This window comes from Enhydra lutris, unplaced genomic scaffold (assembly GCF_002288905.1).
Source record: "Enhydra lutris kenyoni isolate GAN:26980312 unplaced genomic scaffold, ASM228890v2 scaffoldscaffold35, whole genome shotgun sequence".
Taxonomy (NCBI): domain Eukaryota; kingdom Metazoa; phylum Chordata; class Mammalia; order Carnivora; family Mustelidae; genus Enhydra; species Enhydra lutris.
The window spans coordinates 2,947,610-2,972,053 of record NW_019154119.1 but is presented as its reverse complement, the minus strand read 5'-3'; the positions used below and the strand labels follow the sequence as shown (position 1 = coordinate 2,972,053).

Here is a 24,444-nt window from a genome sequence, read left to right as displayed (position 1 = left end):
ACTTATGTCATTATGCCACAAATTTGACATATTCTTGAGCTTGTTTTGTTTCATATTTCTAGAAAGTACATTTTAAAAACTTATTTTAATGATGTAAAGCGATAAAACAACTTGCTTCCATGTAAGTCTAGCTCCCTCCCCTGTATATACCTCTTTATTCTCCCCCCATTTAGGAGGTCATTTATATTAATCTATACCCTTCCACTCCTTTTTAAAAAGTATTTTTTTTTAAGATTTTATTTATTTGACAGAGAGAGATCACAAGTGGGCAGAGAGGCAAGCAGAGAGAGAGAGAGGAGGAAGCAGGCTCCCTGCAGAGCAGAGAGCCTGATGCGGGACTCGATCCCAGGACCCTGAGATCATGACCTGAGCCGAAGGCAGAGGCTTAACCACTGAGCCACCCAGATGCCCCTTAAAAAGTATTTTTAAAAGATTTTATTTATTTATTAATTTGAGAGAGAGATCACAAGTAGGCAGAGAGAGAGGGGGGGAAGCAGGCTCCCTGCTGAGCAGAGAGCCTGATATGGGGCTCCATTCCAGGACCCTGAGATCATGACCCGAGCTGAAGGTAGAGGCTTTAACCCACTGAGCCACCCAGGTGCCCCCCCCTTCCATTGTTTTTTAACTAGTGTTTTTGTTTTGATGAAAACAGTATAGATATTTTAATACTTTAACTCATTTAAGCAAAGAATCAAGTATCATAAGCTGTCCAGAATATTGATTTTTTAAAAACTTAATATATTCAATATATCCTTGGGAACATTCTGGAACAGAATATAGAGATCTTCCACATTCCTTTTCATAGGTACACAGAATTCCACTGTGCAGATGTACTATAATTTCTTCACCAGAATGATGAGTATATTGGCTCTTTCTGGACTTTTGCTCTTATTACTACAGTCTTAACCAGTGGCTCTTAAGGTGTTACACTAGGAAAAACACAATCAGTATTAAAAAATCTGTTGGGGGCACCTGGGTGGCTCAGTGGGTTGATGCCTCTGCCTTCGGCTTAGGTCGTGATCCCAGGGTCTTGGGATCGAGCCCCGCGTCCGGCTCTCCGCTCCGTGGGGAGCCTGCTTCCCTCTTTCTCTGCCTGCCTCTCTGCCTACTTGTGATCTGTCAAATAAATAAATAAAATCTTAAAAAAAAAAAAAAATCTGTTGGAGGGGCACCTGGGTGGCTCAGTTAAGCATATGCCCATGATCCCAGGGATGTGGGATAGAGCCTCACGTTGGACTCCTTGCTCAGCAGAGAGCCTGCTCCTCCCTCTCCTGCTCTCCCTGTACTCACTTCTCCCTCTCAAATAAATAAAATCTTTAAAAATTAAAAATCTGTTGGAAATGAAATTACTAGATCCCAGGCCAGGTCCACCGAATCAGAAACTCTGAAGGTAGGGCCCAGGAATCTGTGTCAAAATAAGCTCCGTGGGGGCACCTGGGTGGTTCAGTCCTTAAGTGTCTGCCTTTGGTTCACCAGGCTCCCAACTCAGCAAGAAGCCTCCTCCCTTTGCCATTCCCCCTGCTTGTGTTCCCTCTTTTGAGGTCTCTCTCTGTCAAATACATAAATAAAATTAAAAAAAAAAAAAAAAGCTCCACATAATTCTGATGCATGCTCAAGTTTGAGAAGCATTAGTTTAAGCGTTACTTTGTATTGTTGATGGTGTGTCTGTGGATTGATTCTGAGAAGTGGGTTTGCTGAGTCAGGGCATAAAATCACATGCTTCCAGAAACAGTTTAAAGTTTCATTATTCTCAGGATTTAAAAAGAATGCACACATGTGTTCCCTAAGTACTTCGTTTCATGTTTTACATTATATCCCTCATTTTTTGGGAATTTATTCTAGAGTATGGTATGAAAAATAGACCCATTTAACATATGGTTAAATTTCCCTGAAAAACCATTTAAGTATGGTGTTCATTTGAAGGGGAGCTCTTCTATATCACTATTTGTATGAAAACTTATTGTTTAGATTTTCTATCTCTACTGGGTTCAATTTTTATGCATTCTATTTTCCTACAAAATCATCCTATTTCATCTAAGTTCTTAAAGTACTGTGAAAAAGTTTTTCTTGTTTTGGGTTTACTTCAACCTGAATTTGTGTATGTAGGTCTTTTCCCTTTTTTAAAAAAGGCAAATCAGTGCTTTCTTCACTGCATACCACAAATTTTGATACGTTGTTTTCATTTTCATTCAGTTCAAAATATTTAAAAATTTCTCAAGATGACTTCTTTGACCCTTGTTTTTATTCAGAATGTGTTGATGTATTTTGCTATTTTCCAGTTATCTTTCTTTAAAGGTTTTATTTATTTATTAAGGGGGAGAGCATGCACACACACAAACCAGGGACCGGGCAGCAGACGCCACGCTGAGCAGGGAGCCTGACGTGGGGCTCCATCCCAGAACCCCAGGAGCACAACCCAAGCCGAAGGCAGACACAACCAACTAAGATACCCAGGAGCCCTCCAGTTATCTTTCTTTTACTAATTTCTAGTTTAACTGTGACCTGAGAGCAAACATTAGATAATTTCCATTCCTTTAAATTTGTTAAGGCATGTTTTATGGCCCAGAAGAAACTATTTTCATGTCAGTGGGAAAGGCAATTTTCTTAAGGATGTACTGGATTATCTTAAAAATTGAGAAATTATATTCATCAAAAGATACTTTTTACAGAGTAAAAAAGACAGGCCATAAAGAGGGAGTAGTTACTTACAAGATATATATTCAATAAGGCAATATATGAAGAACTACAATCATTAAGGAAAAGATGACCCATGAAAAATGGAAAAGACTGGAAAGGCACCCATAAAGAGATATTCAAATGATTCATAATGAAGAGGACTCCAATGAAAATACAACTTAAAACCACATGGTACACTATTACATATTAACCAAAGTCTAAAATTTAAAGACCGACAATGAGTGAGCATGTATACTCCCACACATTGGTGGGAGTATAAATTGGTGCAACCGCTCTGAAGAATGGGCAGTACACAATACAGTTAATTCTGCTCCCAAGTACATACCCAGAAGAAATGAGCACACAAAAGGAAGAGATACAAAAGCATTCACAATAGAATAGGCAAAAACTAAAAATAACCTGATGTTTACCAGTGGTAGAATAGGTAAGTAGAGCTCCTGGGGGAAACAGTTAATAAAACAGAATACTACACAGTTTTAAGAATCTGAAGACTAGGGCGCCTGGGTGGCTCAGTGGGTTAAAGCCTCTGCCTTCGGCTCAGGTCATGATCCCAGGGTCCTGGGATCGAGGCCCGCATCGGGCTCTCTGCTCAGCAGGGAGCCTGCTTCCTCCTCTCTCTCTCTGCCTGCCTCTCTGCCTACTTGTGATCCTTGTCTGTCAAATTAAAAAAAAAAAAAAAAAAAAAAAAAATATTATTGACTAAAAAAAAAAAAAGAGGGAAAAAAAAAAAAACAATCCCCGCGCCCCCCCCCCCCCCCCCCCCGCCAAAGGCATGATTTAAGTTCAAGAACAGCTTCTGGTTCTTGTCCCAGACATGTCTTATCTACACTATCAGAAATTATTACAGTGGTCACTTGGGGCAACAGTTATTACCAGAAGGGAGCACAGAGAGGACTACTGGAGCACTGACAATGTTTTGTTCTTAGATCTGAACGCTGGTTCACAGTGCTGTCCCATTTGTGAAAATCCAGCAAGCTTTATAAAGTGCATTTTTCTGAATATTATTTATTTATTTAAAGATTTTATTTATTTATTGGACAAAGAGAGAAATCACAAGTAGGCAGAGAGGCCGGCAGAGAGAGGGGTAAGCAGGCTCCCTGCTGAGCAGAGAGTCCAACGCGAGGCTCGATCCCAGGACCCCGAGATCATTACCTGAGCCGAAGGCATTGGCTTCACTCACTGAGCCACCCAGGCGCCCCTCTGAATATAATTTAATAAAAAATATTAAATAGGCAAAACTAATCTATACTGACAGAGGCCACAACAGTAGCTACTTCTGAGGAAGGATGAGCAGTGACTGAGAGCTGGCCTAATGCCTCTGCAGTGCTAGTAAACAATCATTATAGTTCATTATTTGCTCAGGAAGGTGGAGTTATTTTCCACTCTCAATTCAAAGAAGGGGGGGCAAGAGCATTTTATGTTTTTTCTTCCTTTAAAGGAGAAATACAAGATTTTTCCTCCTTCCCTGTTAAAGGAAAACAGCATTCCCAATAGTTTATAAGACTGACAAATCATTTAAAACCACTGCTGTTTAAATTTGGTCCAGCGAGACTATTACTATTCAAATGTAGTCCAAAGACTGGTCTGTTATACAGTAAATACAAAAAGTGAGAACAAACATTTAGGTACTTTCATAGAAATTTGACACCGTTGGGCCATTTCTACTATATTTTACTTAAGTGTCAGTCCATAATAGACAGAGGAGGGAAGAGAAGAATCCTTTGTGATGAAAAGTCTGGGAATAAACCAGAGAGCCGGGGAGGGAAGGATGCAGGGTAGGGTGTGGGAAGGGCATGGAGAGTTACAGAGAGTTACAGAGTTACACAGAGTTACAAAATAAGGAACTAAGATCTACTAGAGCTACATTTTAAAAAAAGGATAGATATTAAAAATAGGACATTGTTTGAAAAATGAACATTAATGCTGCATTTTAACTTCATCAAGCCCCTATTTATAATCTTTAAAAAAAAAACAAATTACAGGGGCACCTGGGTGGCTCAGTGGATTGAGCCTCTGCCTTAAGCTCGGGTCATGATCTCAGGGTCCTGGGATCGAGCCCCGCATCGGGCTCTCTGTTCGGCAGTGAGCCTGCTTCCTCCTCTCTCTGCCTGCCTCTCTGCCTACTTGTGATCTCTCTCTCTGTGTCAAATAAAAACAAACAAACAAAAAAAAACAAATTACATTTATTTCTTGACAGTATGTGTGCTGCAGGTTAATTTCAGTGTAAATTCAATTTCAGCGCAAGATACATTATATTTCTTTAGCTCTGAAATCAACACAAAGCAGTGGGAAATCATGATTTTTGCTTTCCCTCTATTCCAATGTTTCCTGGGTTTCACAGATCACTGGTTAGTGCTAGGATACCAGTGTGCTGGCCCACAAGGACTGAAACACTGTTCATAATCCTATCTTACACAGTGGCACTTGGAGAAAAATCATCCCTCACGCTTCTATACTATCAGTTTGTTTTTACTCCAAATAACACCAATTAATGTCACCAGTTAATCTCATCCTGTATCAAGGAAATCCACAGAACAAATGATTTTTTCAAGAGTGAAATGGAAATGAACTCTTTTAACAGTGATTAGAAATAAACTGAACTAACATAAATGTAGAGGCTGCTTTTAGGCAACAGGCTTGAGCAATGGAATGTAGAACCAGGCAATAGGGCCCCCTCCTCCCGGCCCCCTGGCTTAATACAGAATGGTCCCCAGTGGACCCTAATCTGACCAATATCCACAAGCCCTAACTGACCAATGGTTATACTCAGGCACAATTACCAAAAAAGGGGAAGATGCCATATATCCCCATATGTCCTAGCTCTCCCCCTTCAAAAACAGCCCTCACCTACCACCTTGTGCAGACAGTCTCTCTTTTTCTATCTTGCCTGCTGCCCCCTTTGTGGTGTGTATTCAATAAACTTCTAGCTCCTTCGTTCTGCCTCAGGTGAATTCTTTGACTGCCAGTGCCACGAGCACCACCAGCTAACACCTGATTGTTGCCCCACATTTGGGGACCCCCATCCAACTGGGAGAGACACCACAATCAACAATAATCAGTAGAAAAGCAAATCCAAGCTAGTGTATTTAATGAAATGGAATTTAAATGAAAACTTGAAAGAAAAAAAATAATAAAAATAAATTGTGAAATTAAAATTTAGAAAAGCTAGTGTAACTCGGATCTTAAATGGACAAGAGGATGAAACCAACAGCAAAAGGTCTATAAACAAAAATTTTGTTCCTTGGGGCACCTGGGTGGCTCAGCTGGTTAAGTATCTGCCTTAGGCAAAGGGCATGATCCCAGGGTTCTGCGATCGAGTTCTGTGTCAGGCTCCCTGCCTGTTTCTCTGCCTGCCGATCCCTCTGCTTGTGCGTTCTTTCTCTCTCTGTCAAATAAAATCTTTAAATTTTTTTTTTGTTCCTCTTGGTATGTGGCTATGAAAATCTGAAATCAGTGGTGTTGCTATTCTCTGACCCATACATACTACATTTCTTAATTCTCCTAAGAAATCGTTTTATGCACAGCAATACCCTGTAACTACTGGAGACTAGCACTAAGGATGAACAGACTGATCCCCGCTTCTTTCCACGAATCTCCCCCTCCACCCAAACTTATCTTCATATGGCTTCCTTTCTACCTTCTTGTCTTTACGTCTGTTTTCTCTCCATGATACATCCTGTCTTCCTTAGGTTATACTCCCAATGGAAGGAAGTATATTAGAATATCCTATAACTCACACAATACTTACTAATCCAGGTAAAGTTAACAACTTCCGACTCTAGTGTTGCCATAACATGATACGTAAATACTCGTTACTTATTAAAGCCATTTGCTAACTGTCTGCTGCTTTTTCTGTACCTCTAGATACGGACGGGGCCCATACCTTATTTATATTTCCCAAATACTTGACAAACAGTACCTACGTACCAGAGAAGGAATGAGTGCGGTGAGCAGACTAAAGAGACATATTTCTTTGATTTTGTAAGTGATCTAATGAATGGCCTAAATCATACTTCTCAAGATTATATCCTGATCTACTGGTGCTCCAATGTGGACTGCTCAATGCTTAAAAGCTCTTTACTAGACAACTATCGTATGAGGAATTTGAGAAACAAGACAGAGGAGCATAGGGGAAGGGATGGGAAAATGAAACTAGATGAAACCAGCGAGGGAGACAAGCCATAAGACACTCTCAATCTCAGGAAACAAACTGAGGGTTGCTGGAGGGGAGGCGGGCCGGAGGGATGGGGTGTCTGGGTGATGGACCCTGGGGGGAGGGGGGTATGTGCTATGGTGAGTGCTGTGAATTGTGGCAGGCTGATGATTCACAGACCTGTATCCCTGAAGCAAGTAATACATTATATGTTAATTAAAAAAAAAACCCTATTTAGGAACATATTTAGTATCTGATTAGAAACAAAAATGCTTGCTTTCATATAAATACACAGACATAAAATATTAGCCACTTTTTAAAAAATATTAACAAACTCTGATCAAAGGACCCACAGTCGTTATTTGACTTAAAAATCAACTCCCACCCCAGCAACCTAGCAGAGAAGTGTTTTTAAGCTTATTTTCTTATTTTCAGAAAATTATTATTATTTAAATATTATTATTATTTAAATTATTTAAAACAAATTTTAGAACTTGAGGCTTGAACTCACGACTCTAAGATCAAGACCTGAACCAAAATCAAGAGCTGGACGCTTAACAAACTGAGCCACCCTGGCGCCCCTAGAACCTGAGGCACTTAAAGCCAGTTTTACATAGTTGACTGAGGCAGTTTCAGGTTGCTGGATAATAACTACTACCCACTGAGTATACATTCAGAAGATATTACTTTTCAGATATATTACAGCACTGAGCATTTTCTATTTCAACAGATAATATACTGAACAAGGTCAAAAGGATATAGACTATCCATATTAGATGCCTTTGAATTAAAGACTTTAGTGAATAATCACTATTTTATTTCTTCCTGAAGACATCTAAGGGGCCCCTCTCAAGTATTAGAAATACTATCAGAAATAATGAAGCAGTAACAACAAAACTGAAGCTCACTTTTCTATAGTTGAAGGATTAATAGCTGAAAGACTGATTAACAACTAAAGTTTCCAAAACTGTTTTAATCTTTCTAAACCATAATCCTTCTCCTAAGGAAAGTTTTTACTTTCACCATAGTCTGTCTTTTGAGGAATTTCATTTCCAGAAGTTAACAGACTGTTTCGGTTTTAAGTACCTTCTTCCCACACCAAGTAGAGTCTACCTCAAACTCGGCAGGCTGCAGCTACTGATTAACATTCAAACAATACCCTGATCAAAGATGAAGAGGCCACACCTGGGTACCTTTCCTTGCTTCTGGGTATCCTACCTATCCAAGTCCTAATAGAACCATGTTTAGGGACGCCTGGGTGGCTCAGTTGGTTAAGCAACTGCCCTCAGCTCAGGTCATGATCCCAGCGTCCTGGGATCGAGTCCCACATTGGGCTCCTTGCTTGGCAGGGAGCCTGCTTCTTCCTCTCCCTCTGCCTCTACCTACCACTCTGACTGCCTGTGCTCACTCTCGCTCCTCTCTCTCTGACAAATAAATAAATAAAATCTTTAAAAAAAAAAAAAAAAAAAGATTTAAGAACCATGTTTAATACATGATGGAGCTCAAACCTCTTACTCAGCTACTAACCACAAGGCATAAAAAAAGAAGATCTCTCTCAAAGATCGCTCTCCACATAAGTTAACTTTGCCCAAGGGGTTTTTCTCCTGAGTAAAGGAGACATTTCTGTGCATAATCATCCCCATTCAGTAAACTTACATATAGAAATGATATTACAGGGCAGGCAGGTCTTTGGTATGGGAAATAACTCCAAACACAGTATTTATCAAATTCCTAATTTAAAGTAGCTTTGAACAAGCAATTAAATTAACATTAGATTATGCCCCTGGAAAGATTAATTCCTTATAAGTAAAAAGATGTATTTTATATAATTAACTTGTATCTTAAGACACTTTAAAAGCAGGACAAAATTGAATAAACTTTCTCTACCAGAAGATAAAAATAATACTTCTATCATTGCTTCATGCAGCAGTATTTATATTTTATTTTGGGGAAAAGGCAGAGACTCTGCTTAGCTAAGATTCTACCAAAAAAGCAACAGAAAAAGTTGATTTTAATCTTTTTTTTTTTTTTCCTGGATTTAGTCCACCTTACCTTGGCTTGGAATTCCATAAAGCTCTTCTCTGAACATTGTTTCCTGTCTGACAATTAGGAACCAAAACTATGAACTTCTAAGTTCTTCCACTTTACATGGAAATCAATAAACTACTTTTAATATTGGACTGAATTTCAAAGTTCTGTTCTCTGTTCCTATTTGGCTGAAAGGTATACCTATTATCAAGCCAGTTTCTATCGATTTTCAACGAGAAGTATCAGTTTTGCTGTCAGAGCTCTTTATTTTTGTACATAAAAGGAAGTGGGTTTTGATACTATCTCAATGTTCTTCCTGTCTTACAATGCATTTGAAATAAAGTGATGTCAGATTGAGAGTTAAAACCCTATATAAGACAAAGGAATAGGCACAATTACTTTGCTCTACCTTTATTAATAAATGCAACTGATTTAGAACTGCTCTGTTGCATACTGCTGCTAACACCGCTAACTACAACCTTTGCGCGTTAACCTGCACTGGAGGCCATGAACATTCACAGATTATATAATATGTACCTAAAAATTCACACATCCATGCCATATGCCGTGGGTATGACCCGTGAATGAGAAAAGCACATCCTATGAGAAACGGAATCATTCTTCATTGTTGGTCGCTCAGCAAAGAGTAAACATGAATTCCATATGACATGTGCACCTCTTACCTTCATCTTCCAAACACCATCTATAGCCCATTCTACTCTCAGTTTAACAGACTACCTATAATCAGAAAAGAGCTTTACAGAACATCTCATCTTAATGTAAACTGAAGATAAATATTCAATAATATGATCATTTCTAGAAGAAGAATAAATAACAATGCAGTTCAGTAACATTTTATCTGGACCACAATTCTGAATTTGCTATCATTTTGCTATTAAATATCTTCTGTTACAATGCCAAATATAGTGCAAGGTTATGCTATTTAAATCTATTAACCTACTGACAATGGGACTCTGTTGTTATTTCTTAGATCTTCCTATATCACAATACATACACCTTAATTTCTTAGACATCACCTATAACAAATATGTTACAGCCACTACTCAGAACAGCTACTGCAGCATATGTGGCTACTGAAAGTGGAAAGGACGGGGCACCTGAGTGGCTCAGTGGGTTAAAGCTTCTGCCTTCGGCTCAGGTCATGATCCCAGGGTCCTGGGATCGAGCCCCGCATCAGGCTCTCTGTTCAGTGGGAAGCCTACTTCCCCCTCTCTCTTTGCCTGCCTCTCTGCCTACTTGTGATTTCTGTCTGTCAAATAAATAAATAAAATCTTTAAAAAAACAAAAAGGTAAAAAGGAATGACCTTTGAGACCATGATTCTGTTCCCAAAATCTCTAGTCTGGCCCACTTAGTTATTGATTTTCCTGTCTTTGGACACATCCAGAAATTATGAATCTTACTGTTTCTCCTGCTTGATGATTTGGCTTGGTTCCTAATCTTAAATCACCAACTTCCAAAATTTAAACTAGGTGGGGCGCCTGGGTGCTGTAGTTGGTTAAGTGTCTGACTCTTGGTTTGGCTCAGGTCGTGATCTCAAGGTTATGAGATCAAGCCCTGCGAGACTGCCTCCACACCCAGCATGGAGTCTGCTTGGGAATCCCTCTGGCCCTCCTGCTTGTACTCTCTCTAAAACAAATAAAAAGAAATCTTAAAAAAAAAAAAAAGTTTAAACTCGGTACAAGTAGGAGAGACAGAGCCCTTAACACTTTGGGTCCACCCTCCCAAAGATCCTTAGCGGACTCTGAGGAATGTAAGGCGCTGGACCATACCTCCTTTCACCACTGATCTAAAACATATCTCTATCTCAAGAATACTGGTCATACGAGCTAGCTTTATCTTGACTTTATCCTATTTGTTCCTAACATCTGAGATCTGGGTTACTCTCCAAGTGATCGTGATCTTCCAGCTAAAATCCTCTTATTACAAAACGTGCCCGAATTGTATGTGTGGTAGCTTTACCAGAGAACACAAATGATGCCACCAATTATCTCAGTTCTCTCCAGGAGTATCACACATATGAATGCAGGGATAGAAATGAATCAGACTTTTTTTCTGAGGCAGTTCCAAATCGATAGTTCCAAAGGCACTTAAAATTAATGAATCAAGGGGCGCCTGGGTGGCTCAGTGGGTTAAAGCCTCTGCCTTCGGCTCGGGTCATGATCTCGGCGTTCTGGGATTGAGCCCCGCCATCGGGCTCTCTGCTCAGCGGAGAGCCTGCTTCCCCCTCCCTCTCTCTCTCTGTCTGCCTCTCTGTCTACTTGTAATCTCTGTCTGTCAAATGAATAAATAAAATATTAAAAAAAAAATTAATGAATCAAGTATTCCCACAAATGTAACTCCAGGTTCTAGATCCAAAGACTGCTCACCTGTAACACAAACCGAAGGGGATATCCAAGCTAGGGAAATTCTTGGATGTCATTTTGTTCTAGAATATCACTATATCAGTCCTTGCAAAGGAACCATCATGAGCTGGCTTAAATCTGCCATCCGTGTACGGCTAAGTTTATAAATATTGAGGTAAAAACAATGTGCCCTCTTCAAGAAGGCTCTGCTAAGAAGCTACAGATAATTACCAAGAATAGATAATAAAATGTATCCCTAAGTGGAAATTCCATCCCAGGGAAGCTGCAGCAACAGACATTACTCCCTAAAAAATGTTTTTTTTGGGTAAGCTATGAAGCAGACACCAAGCAGGGGAGAGCAAAGAACAGACTAAATTTAGTCCTTGCTAGTAGAAATGAAAAGCGTTCTTTCCCTGGTAAGTAGAGGACTGTTAGAGCAGTAAGTGCTCAAATTTTAGAAGAGAGGATTAAAGAGGCAAATAAGAGCATCCTTCAAAAAGGCTATGGATGACCAAGAGCTGAATATTCATCCAGGTAAAACCTAGAGAGCTGTGCTGTCCAATTGATAGCCACTAGCCACGCGTGACTATTCAAATGAAAATTTAAAAAGAAGAACAAATTCAGTCCCTCAGTCAAACTGCCATATTTCAAGTGCTCACAGACATAATGAGCCACTGGCTGCGTTGGGTTGGACATCACAGACACAGGATATTTCCATCATCGCAAGAAATTCTACTGGACGGTACCAATCTCAAGGGAAAGGAAAGAGACGGACTGTCCCAGGGTCTGAATACAGAGGAGCTACTAACAAGGGCATGTGTCCTATAGCATTCAAGACTTTATTGAGAGATCAGGTGGATTTACCTTTCCTTTTCCACCTGCTCTTTTTTCCCTCCTTGTTGCTGCCACCATCACTGCTGCTGCTGCTGTTCTCAGAACTCTGGGAATCTGACTGACCATCACTGCTTTCTTCTGAACCTTCTGATAGCTCTTTCACCCCATCGGGCACGTCTTTCTGAAAATGCAGGCATCCAATTAGGATTAATCATTACCATTTCAGCAAATAGGAATTAAATTTCTGATATGCACTGTTGTAACTTAACTGTGCTGATTAATTTTGAGTATTATAGGGTTCAGTAGCAGAACCAGCAATATTTTCTCAATTCCTGTCATCTCCCTTCTGTGGATCAAATTAGCTCATGTTTCCATCTACATCCAAAGATAAAAATTATACATGACAATCACATGAAAGCACAACACAGAGGCTTAAATTAGAACAAACGTCTATGGAAGTCCAAGTAAATGAGATGTTCAGAATAAAAAAACTACAATAATAATTTTGTGAAAGGTAGATATACTCATTATCCGAGGATATGTGCTTGTTTGTGTACATATTTGTATGTGTTTGTTAAGTATTGTGAGTTCAGTTGACTCTGGACAGGAAGAAACAGTACATTATTTGAATCTCATTGATTTCTAAATATTGGTTAGTAAGCAGCAAGAGTCAAATACAAAAGGAATAATTCCAGTTATTTTCTTCTATTTTTAAATAAACTCTTCATGTGGGCCTCACACTTACAACCCCGGGATTAAGAATTGCAGGCTCTACCGAATGAGCCAGCCGGACACCCCAAAAGGAATAAATTTTTTAAAAACTCACAGGAATCTTTGGTTTCTACACCGAATAGTGACAATGCTAACCCGAAAAGACACCTGTGTCAGCAGAGTATATAAGAGATATAATAGGACAGGTGCAAGATCAAGAACTAGAAAATTAAGATTTTTCTGGAGTTGAATTCTGGCTTTATCGTCTCCTAATTATGCAGTCTGGTCAAAATCTTAACCTCTTATGCCTCAGTTTCCCTGTCTAAACCATGGAAATAATAATACCTACCTTATGAGATCATTCTGAAATTAAACGAGTTAAATGTAAAATGCTTAGGATAGTGCCTGGCACGTAATAAATACGAGCTACTATGTATACATGTAGTATATAAAAATATACACAGGTAAACATATTAGTGAATTTCTAAGTTAAGAAACTATGGCTAGTTCTTTTTTCCTCTCAATATATTTTTTTATTTTCCCACATTTTATAATCAGATAAAAAATAATTCTGACCGTGTGACCCTCCTTCCTAAAACTGACTCACAACATTATAGCCAAGATAATAACCTCTGATCTAGAAAGGAACTGCTCCTTCCCAATTATATTTATATCCTTGTGCCATTTCTAAGACATTTCTTATATACTTTCTTAAAACACCCACCCCATATTTTGCTATCCTTTCCTTCAAAATGTGGAAGAGCTCTTACAGAGTTAGTTGCCAGTCAGACCTCCTGGCCTGTAGGCTCGGTAAGTATTTTAAGTACAAATATAATTTCTTAAGCTTAGACTCGTAACCCATCCAGGATCAACTGGTCAACCGCGTGTGCCGCAAATCTCAGAAACATTTCACCCCTCCTTTTCCCCACTCCACAGTATCCATTTTATTATTTCTCTAATGTCCCTTGCCTCTCTTTTACTGATCTCATAGTTCAGGCCAATTATCTCTTGCAAACAATCCATTTTACCCTTAAATCTATCTGATTTGAATTATCTTCCTAACACAGATTTGATCATACTATTCTGAAAAACCTCTGCCATCTCCTCAGCTCTCCTTCTCTCTCTCACAAACTGCTAAGTCAGGTTTTCAAAAAGCCTCCAAAATGTGATCTTCACCTAATGTTTACCCCGCCCCCAAACCCTTACCACACTGGCCCATACACAGAGGACGGTAAACACTTCTATCTACTCTGGTTTCAAATCCATTCTGAATCCTTCTGTGTGTGCCTCTGCTTCCACTAGTTCCTTATCCTGGAAGGTCCTTCCCCCCATTACTTATCAGCCAACATTCAATGCAAATCTTAAAAGTTAAAACAAAAACAAAAGCTTTCTATAGCCTCTTATTCAAAATGCATCTTTGTTTCTCTACACTATGATGATGCCTTATAATACAGTACTTTGTATCACAGTACCTCTGTCAGTGTGCAATTACTTCAGTCATTATATGAGCCTCAAGAGATAAGGGACCACAGTTTATTCTTCTTTACAGTCTCTACAGTGTTCAGCACAGAAGAGACATTTAATTAATGTTATTAACAATACAGAAGGTCTAGAACAGCTAAACCTTAAAAGCAACACAAAAAGCTCCCTGCAGGAGTAGAGCCTTGTATCACAGGAAGTTTAACAAAGTGTATAAGAAGGAGGTACTATAGGCAAATTAGACTTTCTAATGTTAGTGGGCTATTCACAACCACTGAGCATAGTGATGACTACAGCTCAAAGCTAAAAAGAGGGGAGAGAGTCCCACGTACACATGGATAATAGTCAGTGCCTGCCAAGTATTAATTCTCCTCCTGCTGTTAATTCCTTTGGCAAACAATCCCTTTCCTGAATTCATTTGGCAGAGGGCTTCCCCTCCACCTGACAGCAGAGTGACCATGAACCTACAAATCGCCAATCAGAAGACTCAGTGCATTTGGCAACAGTGATTATTCAGGCAGAGACACGTGGGCCAAGCCAAACCAATTAAGTCAAATCAGAACTAACTCAAGGGGTCCCACTTCAGCTCCTGAGGCTCTTTTCTCTTCAGACTTACAGCCTGCAGAGTGGGGGTTAACAATGAAGCCATGTATGATAGGAGAGAACCTGCCAAGAATAAAACCAAAAGAAAGCAGAGAGATCAATCCCTGATGACATCATTTGAGCTCCTGGATCCGGACTGAGTGTTCTTAGAATCTATAGTTACATGAACTAATAAACTCTCTGTTTTAATCAAGCTCATTTGAGTTGGTTTTCCTGTTTGTGACTGAAGGGACACTGGTAAGTCAAGATGTCTTCTCAGCGCCAGAATTAGAAATCAGCAAGACTGTTATGGTAAAAACAGGAGCTCAGGAATTCAGGCAGATCTGGGTCCACATTCCAGTTTTTACACTATCCGGCAAACACAAAGTAAGAAAATCAGATCTTCTGAACTTGGGCGTTCTCCATTACAAAAAAAGAATTGCAGCTCTGATTTGTAATGGAGAATTAAATAACAAAGTAATAGAAAGCATCAAGGCTCTATCTGCTCCAAGGTAACACTCACTACTCAAATGCTATGAGGTCTTTTAAAAGGGCACTGGAAGAAGTCATTTTCACTTCATCCTTTCAAGATAGCATTATCATACAGAACAAAAATATAGTTAGTTCTCTGGTCTCCCTACAGATGCCCACAGATTAGTATAAAAGTGCACAGGATACAGAGTTACACATATTACCTCTTCCCGAAAAAAAGCTCTTCAAGAACAGAGTTGTGTCTCTATGATGCAAGTATCATTTAGATGTAGTCACTTCCTTTTTTTACCTTATAAATGATGCCCTAACAGAAATATTTACCTTTAAAGTATATACTCCCATTCTACCTGGAACCTTATAGAAGATGCCTTCTTCACCTCGGGAGTTTGTATGCAGCATTGCATTCAGGCATGCAAGAGGGGAAGTCCCACTGCAAAAAAAAAAAAGAAAAGAAAGAACGAGAGGAACACAATGGTTAGTTTCTGTCTCAGAATAACGTACGTTACACTGACTAAGATAAAATTAACTGATCAACATCATTTGACAGAAACACATGTTATAAACTATAAAAAGTCTATCCATCTATAGAGAGGCTGCCATGGAGAAAACTGATGTAAAATTCATCCCCATGTATCTAAAGGAAAAAAAATTCTTTTTCTTAATCCTGATCCAGTATTTAACATGTAACAAAACATGGACCTCAGAGAAATCTTACAAATATATTTTGTAAATATTGTATTTCACTTATGATTTTGTCAATTATACTTCAGTAAAGCTGAAATTACAGGAAACAAAACAAATATTCCCCTTCATTTAACACAAACTTTACAGGTCCAGAAGTAAAACACAGGGAGGAAAGAACACATCTACAGATTCCAATAAACAATATTGGGTCTCCCTAAAAAGGTAAAAAAATTAAAATATATATACATACACACACATACATTTTCTTGCACACTGCTGCAACAGACTGAATCTGAGGTGTGAAATGAACACATTTCTATTGTCTCTTATATTTTAAATTTTTTTATTGATGTAACTAACATATATTAGTTTCAACTGTACAACATAGTAATGCCATGCATACACACACGTACACACACACATATAATGCAATGGTCTCTTGTATTTAGACCTATCACGGTTTCACTTAAAGAGGTAAGTGGTAAGTTCTGGAATATTTATCATCCATCTAGCACCGTGGTTAAATGTTTACTAATTCCAATACACATTTACCATATTTCTAGAATTTTAGGCCTGTAATAAATTATCTGTAAAAAACATAAACATATTATTTTCCTTTCTGTTATCACATTACATTTCCTATCTTTTTGTACTTATCTAACATGACAAATAGCAAAATAACAGAAGATGTGTGGCATCCTTAATTAAAAAAAAAAAAAAAAAAATCCCTCCTAATCCCTGAGGGATAAGGCAGCTTACGTGCACGTTTCGAGCTGCTCTTCCTCTCAGTTCTCTGCTGGTACCACTCAGTATCTCAAATAAGCCTACGAGGAGATGCTGCTAGGTATCTTGGGTCTACTTAAAGATAGGCGTTCTCTGTGGGGAGAGCAGGACCATGGGTCCATTGTCCCCTGGTACTTGTGAGAGTGTTGAGGGTCAAAAACTATATAAAGAAGACACAGGGCAACCAGGAAGATTTTTCGAAGAATTTTTTGTTAAGGAAGTACTGAGTGTCTCCAGATTGATTCTCACAGTTATTTTTATATAATTTGGAATTTCCATCTTAAAAATACACAAAGTGCCATTCTAGCCAGAATCCCAAAGTTTGTATCAAATAAATATTTAAGAAATTTCTGGGGAAAAAATGATGGGAGCCTTAAGATATTAAAATGTCCTCTACTATTATTGAAGCAACATGTTTCTAGGACAGGATAAATAGGCAAATGAACACTAGACTGTTGCCAGAACAAAACAAAATACAGAAACAGACCATAATAAATGTAAAAGGTGCAAACTCTGTACCTTTGGACAATTCTGAACCTTTCTGTAAGAGTTATGATCTGGTCACCTGTGGTGTGACTCCCTAGCATCTACCCAAACGCTCTTCTGGAGACAATACCTAAAATTTCCCATAAAATATTATCCCTTTCCCACCTTCATACAGGGGGTTGAGACTGAATTAATACCCTGCACATCACAGGTGTAAATCCAAACTGTTACAGCACATTTCCTGGTTGAAAAGGCCAGTCAGCATGTCTGTGTGCGCTCCATTCTTCCCCACTCCCACAGTGACAGATTCAGGACCAGACACAAAACTCAATCTGGGGCAACAATCTAAGGAGCTATTTTCTTGGGCATTTAAGAAAAGAAACTTTTTCTGCTGAGAAGCCCCAGAAAGAGACTCTTTCTCCTCCCCTGAGCAGTAAGAGCAAGTAATGCCTAAAACCTTCAATATGTGACCATGAGGAAAATATCTGGGATTGGAGTAAACAACAAACAGGACAGACAAGGAAAGGGTTGGGTAAGGATTACAGGGAAAACTACAACACCCAAAAAGGCACTGAACTGCAAAAAAAAAACAAGGAAAACAGCAATAATTTTAGCAATATTACTTTTGTCACTGTATCAAGCCTTGCCTTGAGTCATTCCTACCTTTGGTATTGCTGAGGTTTTACATCATACACAACCAAAAGAGTCGTAAATAAAATAGTTTATGTTAGGTAGTGCTGGAATAGCATGTTATACATCTGTGGAAAATAATTCTCACAGAATACCTAAAACATATCTCAAATGTATTAAAAAGAAAAAAAACCTAAGTAAAAAAGGAGAAAGTATGAAGTAGAAGGCATTAAAAGGAAAACAGGGAGTGCTTCCATGGCTCAGTCAGTTAAGTGTCTGCCTTCTGCTCAGGTCATGATCTCAGAGTCCTGGGATGGAGCCCAAGCTGCTCTGTAGGGAGTCTATTTCTCCCCTCCCTCTGCTTCTGCTCTCTCTCTCCAATAAATAAATTTTTTTTTTTAAAAAAAGGAAAATAGTATATAACCTGTCAGATGGATAAACCTTACTAAATAAGAGAGAAAACCTAAGAATCACAAAAGAGAAACCAACTGACTAAATAAAAATAAAAAGCTCTATGTAGGGGGAAAAAAACAACAACAAGATCAACCAAACTATAGAGAGTGTAAGAACCTGAAATAAATAACTACAAAACAAACGGCAGACAAAACGATCAATAGTCCTGGGGTGCCTGGGTGGCTCAGTTGTTGGGCCTCTGCCTACGGATCGGGTCATGATCCCAGGGTGTTGTGATCGAGTCCTAATATCAGGCTCCCTGCTCTGTGGGAGGCCTGCTTCTCCCTCTCCCACTTCCCCTGCTTGGGTTCCCTCTCTTGTCAAATAAATAAATAAATCTGTTAAATAAATCTTTAAAAAGAAAAAACAATGGATAGTCCTAAGAGAGCTGCTTTTAGGAAAATACAAATTTTAAAAAAAGGATAAAAGGTTATGAAAAAATGATCATAAAACATGTAACATAAATGGTCACTGGAACACATGAAGAGAAGCCCAAACTTACTAGTGATCAAAGGAAAAAAAAAAAATACCACTGATCAGACTGGAAGAAATCAAATGAATCCAAGTTTAGTTAATAGGACTATGCTAACATCAATTGCCTGACTCTGTTATTGTATGACAGTTTTATGATGTTACCGCTGGAGCAAGCTGGGTAACATTTGCACGGGACTATCATTCCAATTTTCTGTAAGTCTATAATTACTTAAAAAAAAACAAAACAAAACAAAAAAAAAACAGGGGCTCCTGGGTGGTGCAGTCAGTTAAACACCCAATTTGAGCTCAGGTCACGATTTTGGGGTCTCAGGATGGAGCCCTACATCATGCTCCCCGCTCAGCAGGAAGTCTGCTTGTCCTTCTCCTTCTGCCCCTCCCCGACCCTGCTCATGTGTGAGTGTGCACCAATGCTCTCTATATCAAATAAATAATCTTTAAATATAAACAAGTAAATAAAAAACAAAAAACCCCATGAACTGATAAAATGCATTGCTAGTACAGTTATGGGCAAATGAACACTCATAAGACTGGCAGAACTAAAACCTGCTACCTTCCCCACCCCATCTCAATTCTGCCTTAGGGAATAACATGGAAATATCCACTGAAATGAAGAATATTACAGCCCAGTAATCCAACAATCCCACTTCTATCTATCCTACAAAAATAAGGCCACAAGGACTTAGTCATATATGAAAGGATCACATCCAGCATTGTTAAAAATGTCAAAGCACTGAAAATGACTTCAAAGTCCATTAATAAGGGAATGGTTGACCATATGTTAGTAAAGTGAGCAACAGGATATGCATGAATCAATAACAACTACATTAACAACTGAATTCTAGGAAGCATTCTGTTTAGCCCTCACAACAATCCTGAGGCAGGCAAAATTGTTATGCCATTTTTATAAATGAAAAAACTAACAGATAAGGGTGTTAAGTAGCAAGACCATATGATTAGTAAATGGTGAAGCCGGGGCACCTGGGTGGCTCAGTGGGTTAAAGCCTCTGCCTTCGGGTCAGGTCATGGTCCCAGGGTCCTGGGATGGAGTCCCGCATCAGACTCTCTGCTCAGCAGGGAGCCTGCTTCCTCCTCTCTCTCTCTCTGCCTGCCTGTCTGCCTACTTGTGATCTCCATCTGTCAAATAAATAAATAAAATCTTTAAAAAAAAAAAAGTAAATGGTGAAGCCAAGATTCTTGTAAGGAGAAAGAAAACAGAAGCAGAACAGGAAAAAGACTGCTTCAAAAGAAAATTAAGACCAATGAAAAAACATGTTATCTGTAGTTCAATAATCCACCTGGTGAAAGTTTGCCGCACCTAATGGTATTCAATTCCAGTATTAAGTAGCCACTCTGTTTAGCCCTATAAACTAGGGTCTGTGGGTAGGTCCAAAGAGGAAATGTTTCTTAGCTCAGAAAAGGGAAGACAGAAAAGAGAACAAAACCACAGCACACCATAATCAGTGCTATCAAAAGAGGCACAGGTCCACAATCCCTGACCCAAAACACTTAAGGCCAAATGTTTTAGGTATAAAAATCTTTTGAATTTTAGAAAAGTAACATGATATGCCATCTATTATGTAACACCATCAAGACGATTAGGGACAGCATCCCATTACCAAACATACTGAAACATAAATGTTTACACTATATAGGATAAACTAATAATATATATAGTTTTATGTCAGTTTAAGGGAATGCTATTGTCAAATGAGTTGTGGTATCAAATGTATGAAAAAAATTGAAGCCTGTGGGGTGCCTGGGTGGCTCAGTGGGTTAAAGCCTCTACCTTGGGTTCACGTCATGATCTCAGGGTCCTGGGATTGAGTCCCGCATCGGGCTCTCTGCTCAGCAGGGAGTCTGCTTCCCTTCCTCTCTCTGCCTGCCTCTCTGCCTACCTGTGATCTTTGTCTGTCAAATAAATAAATAAAATCTTAAAAAAAAATTGAAGCATGTTGGATTTTAGAATTATGGAATAGAGACTGCAGATCTGTATATTTAAAGTACTTTGGGGTACCTGCCTAACTCAGGCAGTAGAGCCTGTGACTCTTGATCTCTGGGTTGTGGGCTCAAGTCCCATCTTGGATGTAGAGATACTTTAAAAAAAGAAAATCTCAGGGCGCCTGGGTGGCTCAGTTGGTTAAGCGGCTGCCTTTGGCTCGGGTCATGATCCCAGGGTCCTGGGATCGAGCCCCACATCGGTCTCCCTGCTCGATGGGGAGTCTGCTTCTCCCTCTCCCTCTGCCTGCTGCTCTGCCTACTTGTACTCTCTATCTCTCTGTCAAATAAATAAATAAAATCTTAAAAGAATATATAAAATAAAAATATAAAAATAAATAAAAAAAGAAAATCTTTGAGTTGCCTGAGTGACTCAGTAGGTTAAGTTTCTGCCTTTGGCTCAGGTCATGATCCCAGGGTCCTGGGATTGAGTCCCACATCAGGCTCCCTGCTCAGAGGGGAGCCTGCACTTCCCTCTCCTGCCTCTCCCCAACCTGTGCTCGCTCTCAGTCTCACTCTGTAAAATAAATAAAATCTTAAAAAAAAAAGAAAATCTTTAAAAATTTTTAAAAAATAATAAAGTACTTTAACTCAAAAAGATACAAATAATGCAATCTGGGATCTAGTAACTAGAATCCCAAAAAAACAAAAACAAAGGAAATCAAAACAACCTAACCCAAAGCAAAAAGTCTTTAAAGTAAAACCCAAGAAATGAAAGTAAATGACAAGCTCATCTGGTGAAAAGATGTGGTAAGGTCACACAAACACCATCATAATACTTTCCTTGCAAATCTGGGTATAATTTTCCTTTAAAGGAAATAAGGAAGTTTGGAATAACCCACAAGATATACAGAACACATACTGTTTTGTTTTTTAAGATTTATTTTTTTATTTGAGAGAGAGAGAGAGAGCTTGCAAGCAGGGGAGGGGCAGAGGGAGAGAAAATCTCAAGCAGAACTCAAGGGCTGGATCTTACAACCTGAGATCATGACGTGAGCCTAAAATCAAGAGTCAGACGCTCAACCAACTAAGCCACACAGGCACCCCTAGAACACTACACCATGCTAAACAAAGTTTTAGATTTGGTTTCAGGAAAATACAAAAAGTCTAAATCCTGACAGAATTTCTTTTTATGAATAATGAAGCAATGGCAGAGAAGTACGATAAGCTACAGTTCCAGTGATGGCAGGAATAGATCTTCAAGGAAAATAATACCGGAATTATATAATGAAATAAAAATAACTGGATTAACTCCAAGAAATAGGTACCATCTGAACAGGCAGTAACACCCTGGTACTGAGGAGATCAGCGCCAAGGCAAGGTCAAGTACAGTACAGTACGAGGGAAGTCCGGACACCCGAAGCAGCTAAAGCTAGAATGTCTCAAATGATTACATGATTATCATGAAACAACGCAGCTTCTGATTTTTCTTACCTGTGCTCAAGACAGCAAAGCTGAGAAGGAGGGTCAGGAAAGGAACAAGTGCAGAGCTATAATCTTACGCTGAATCCACCTCAATTACGGAAATACACTAAGATGTTTCATACACAAAGCCCAAGAAAAGAAGTTACTTCAGTTATACGGCCAACAGACCTTACTTAGTTCTCTCTGCAGGAAAAGTGGTTACTTAGCAGTGGCAAGTAGGGCTGAAAGACATGAGGTTTGCAATTACACTGCTCAGATGAAGCATTACATGCAGTAACTAATGAAAGGAGACATCACCTTGTAGCAAAAAGAGCCCAACTCAGATATCCACAAACACATTCCAATTCAAATCTGACAGTGGCCATGGGCAAGTCACTTTAAGCTTCATTTTCTCCTCCGTAAAATGGATGCAATCCCACCTACTTTGTAATTTGATTGTCCAGATGACAATCAAATTTTTTTTTAAATTCTGAAGCCAGTAACATTTATTAAAGGCATTCTGTTTATAACATTTCTTACCAGTGCACATGATTCTAAGAGAAAGTGTATTGTGAGAGGAGAGATCTGGCGACTGTGGTCATTACCCTAAAAACCTGCTCCTCCAGTCCAGCCTCATAGTGTTCCAGCGCTCCGGGTCTCAAGCGAGAGTCAATTCACCTTCACCCCCAACAGTTCTCCACTCCAAAGCCAGGGGAAACTTTTAAAAACAAATATGATCACGCCACCTTGCCAAACTTAAAATTTACCCATGATACATCTTTATGTTCTTAGAATCAAGTCCAAAATCATTAATATGATTTTGATCATATCATTATGATCAAAATCATGTATCAATATGAATATGAATCAATTATATCAATATAATTTTGACCATGATCATTTTCCTACACCCTCTGCTCCAGCCTACTCTAGCACAACCTAAACCTATTAGTGAGAAAACAGCAGACACATCCAATTTAAGGGACAGACTATAAAAGAGCTGGCCGTCTTTAAAAATGCCAAAGTCGGGGGACGCCTGGGTGGCTCAGTTGGTTAAGCAGCTGCCTTCGGCTCAGGTCATGATCCCAGCGTCCTGGGATCGAGTCCCACATCGGGCTCCTTGCTCATCAGGGAGCCTGCTTCTCCCTCTGCCTCTGCCTGCCATTCTGTCTGCCTGTGCTTGCTCTCTCTCCCTCTCTCTCTCTCTGACAAATAAATAAATAAAATCTTTAAAAAAAAAAAAATGCCAAAGTCGGGGCGCCTGGGCGGCTCAGTCGGTACAGCATCTTCCTTCGGCTCAGGCTGTGATTCTGGGGTCCTGGGATCAAGCCCTGTGTTGAGCTCCCCACTCAGCTTCTCCCTCCCCCACTCCCCCTGCTTCTGTTCCCTCTCTCACTGTGTCTCTGTCGAATAAATAAATAAAATCTTTAAGAAAAAATAAAATAAAAATGCCAAAGTCATGAAAGACTAAAGAACAGCTCTGCAATAAAGGAGGCTATGAAGACACATGGAAACTAAATGCAAAGGCAATGTGTGAGCCTGAATTAGGACATCAGAAGAAGAATTACCTAATCTGAATAATGTCTATTGATTAGATAGTAGCAGTATTATGTCAATGTTAGTATCCTGGTTTTGAGACTTACATTGTGGTTAAGTAAAAGAATTTACTTTCCTCTAGAAAACACAGTGTGAAGTGTTTAAAGGTGAATGGGGCATCAAGTCTATAACTTATTCTGACATTTAAGAAATACAAAATAGATACAATGATTAAAAAAAAGTATAAAACATTGACATTTGGGGAATTTAGGTAAAAATTACATAAAAATTCTTTGTACCGCTCTTGCAACTTTTCTTAGCCTGAAATTAGTAGGCCAAGCAAATAAATAAAAAGCTAAAAGCATGCATTATATGAGAAAAGTCTTCAAAACCAGTATGTGCCAATGAAAAAGTACAAAGTACTGCAAAATGCTACAATATGGATTAACCTCAAAAACCACATATGATTCCATTTATATGAAATATCCAGAAATGCTCAATCTATAGACAAAGTAGACTAGGGCCTGGCTGGAGGAACTTCTATTAACTGTATACATATATTAGGGACCTTACTGGGAGATGGAAATATTCTAAAACTGGATTATGGTGATGGTTTCACAACCCAAGAAACTTACTAA

The 24,444-nt window shown here is 39.1% G+C and overlaps 1 protein-coding gene across 1 annotated transcript in view; it reads right to left on the bottom strand.

The window, feature by feature from the left end:
* LOC111154092 (additional sex combs like 2, transcriptional regulator) overlaps positions 1 to 24,444 on the bottom strand; it is a 144,644-nt gene that overhangs the window by 37,721 nt on the left and 82,479 nt on the right. The window contains 2 exon segments of the mRNA XM_022513466.1: positions 12,107 to 12,257; positions 15,662 to 15,770. Coding sequence (XP_022369174.1) covers positions 12,107 to 12,257; positions 15,662 to 15,770 — 260 coding nt within the window.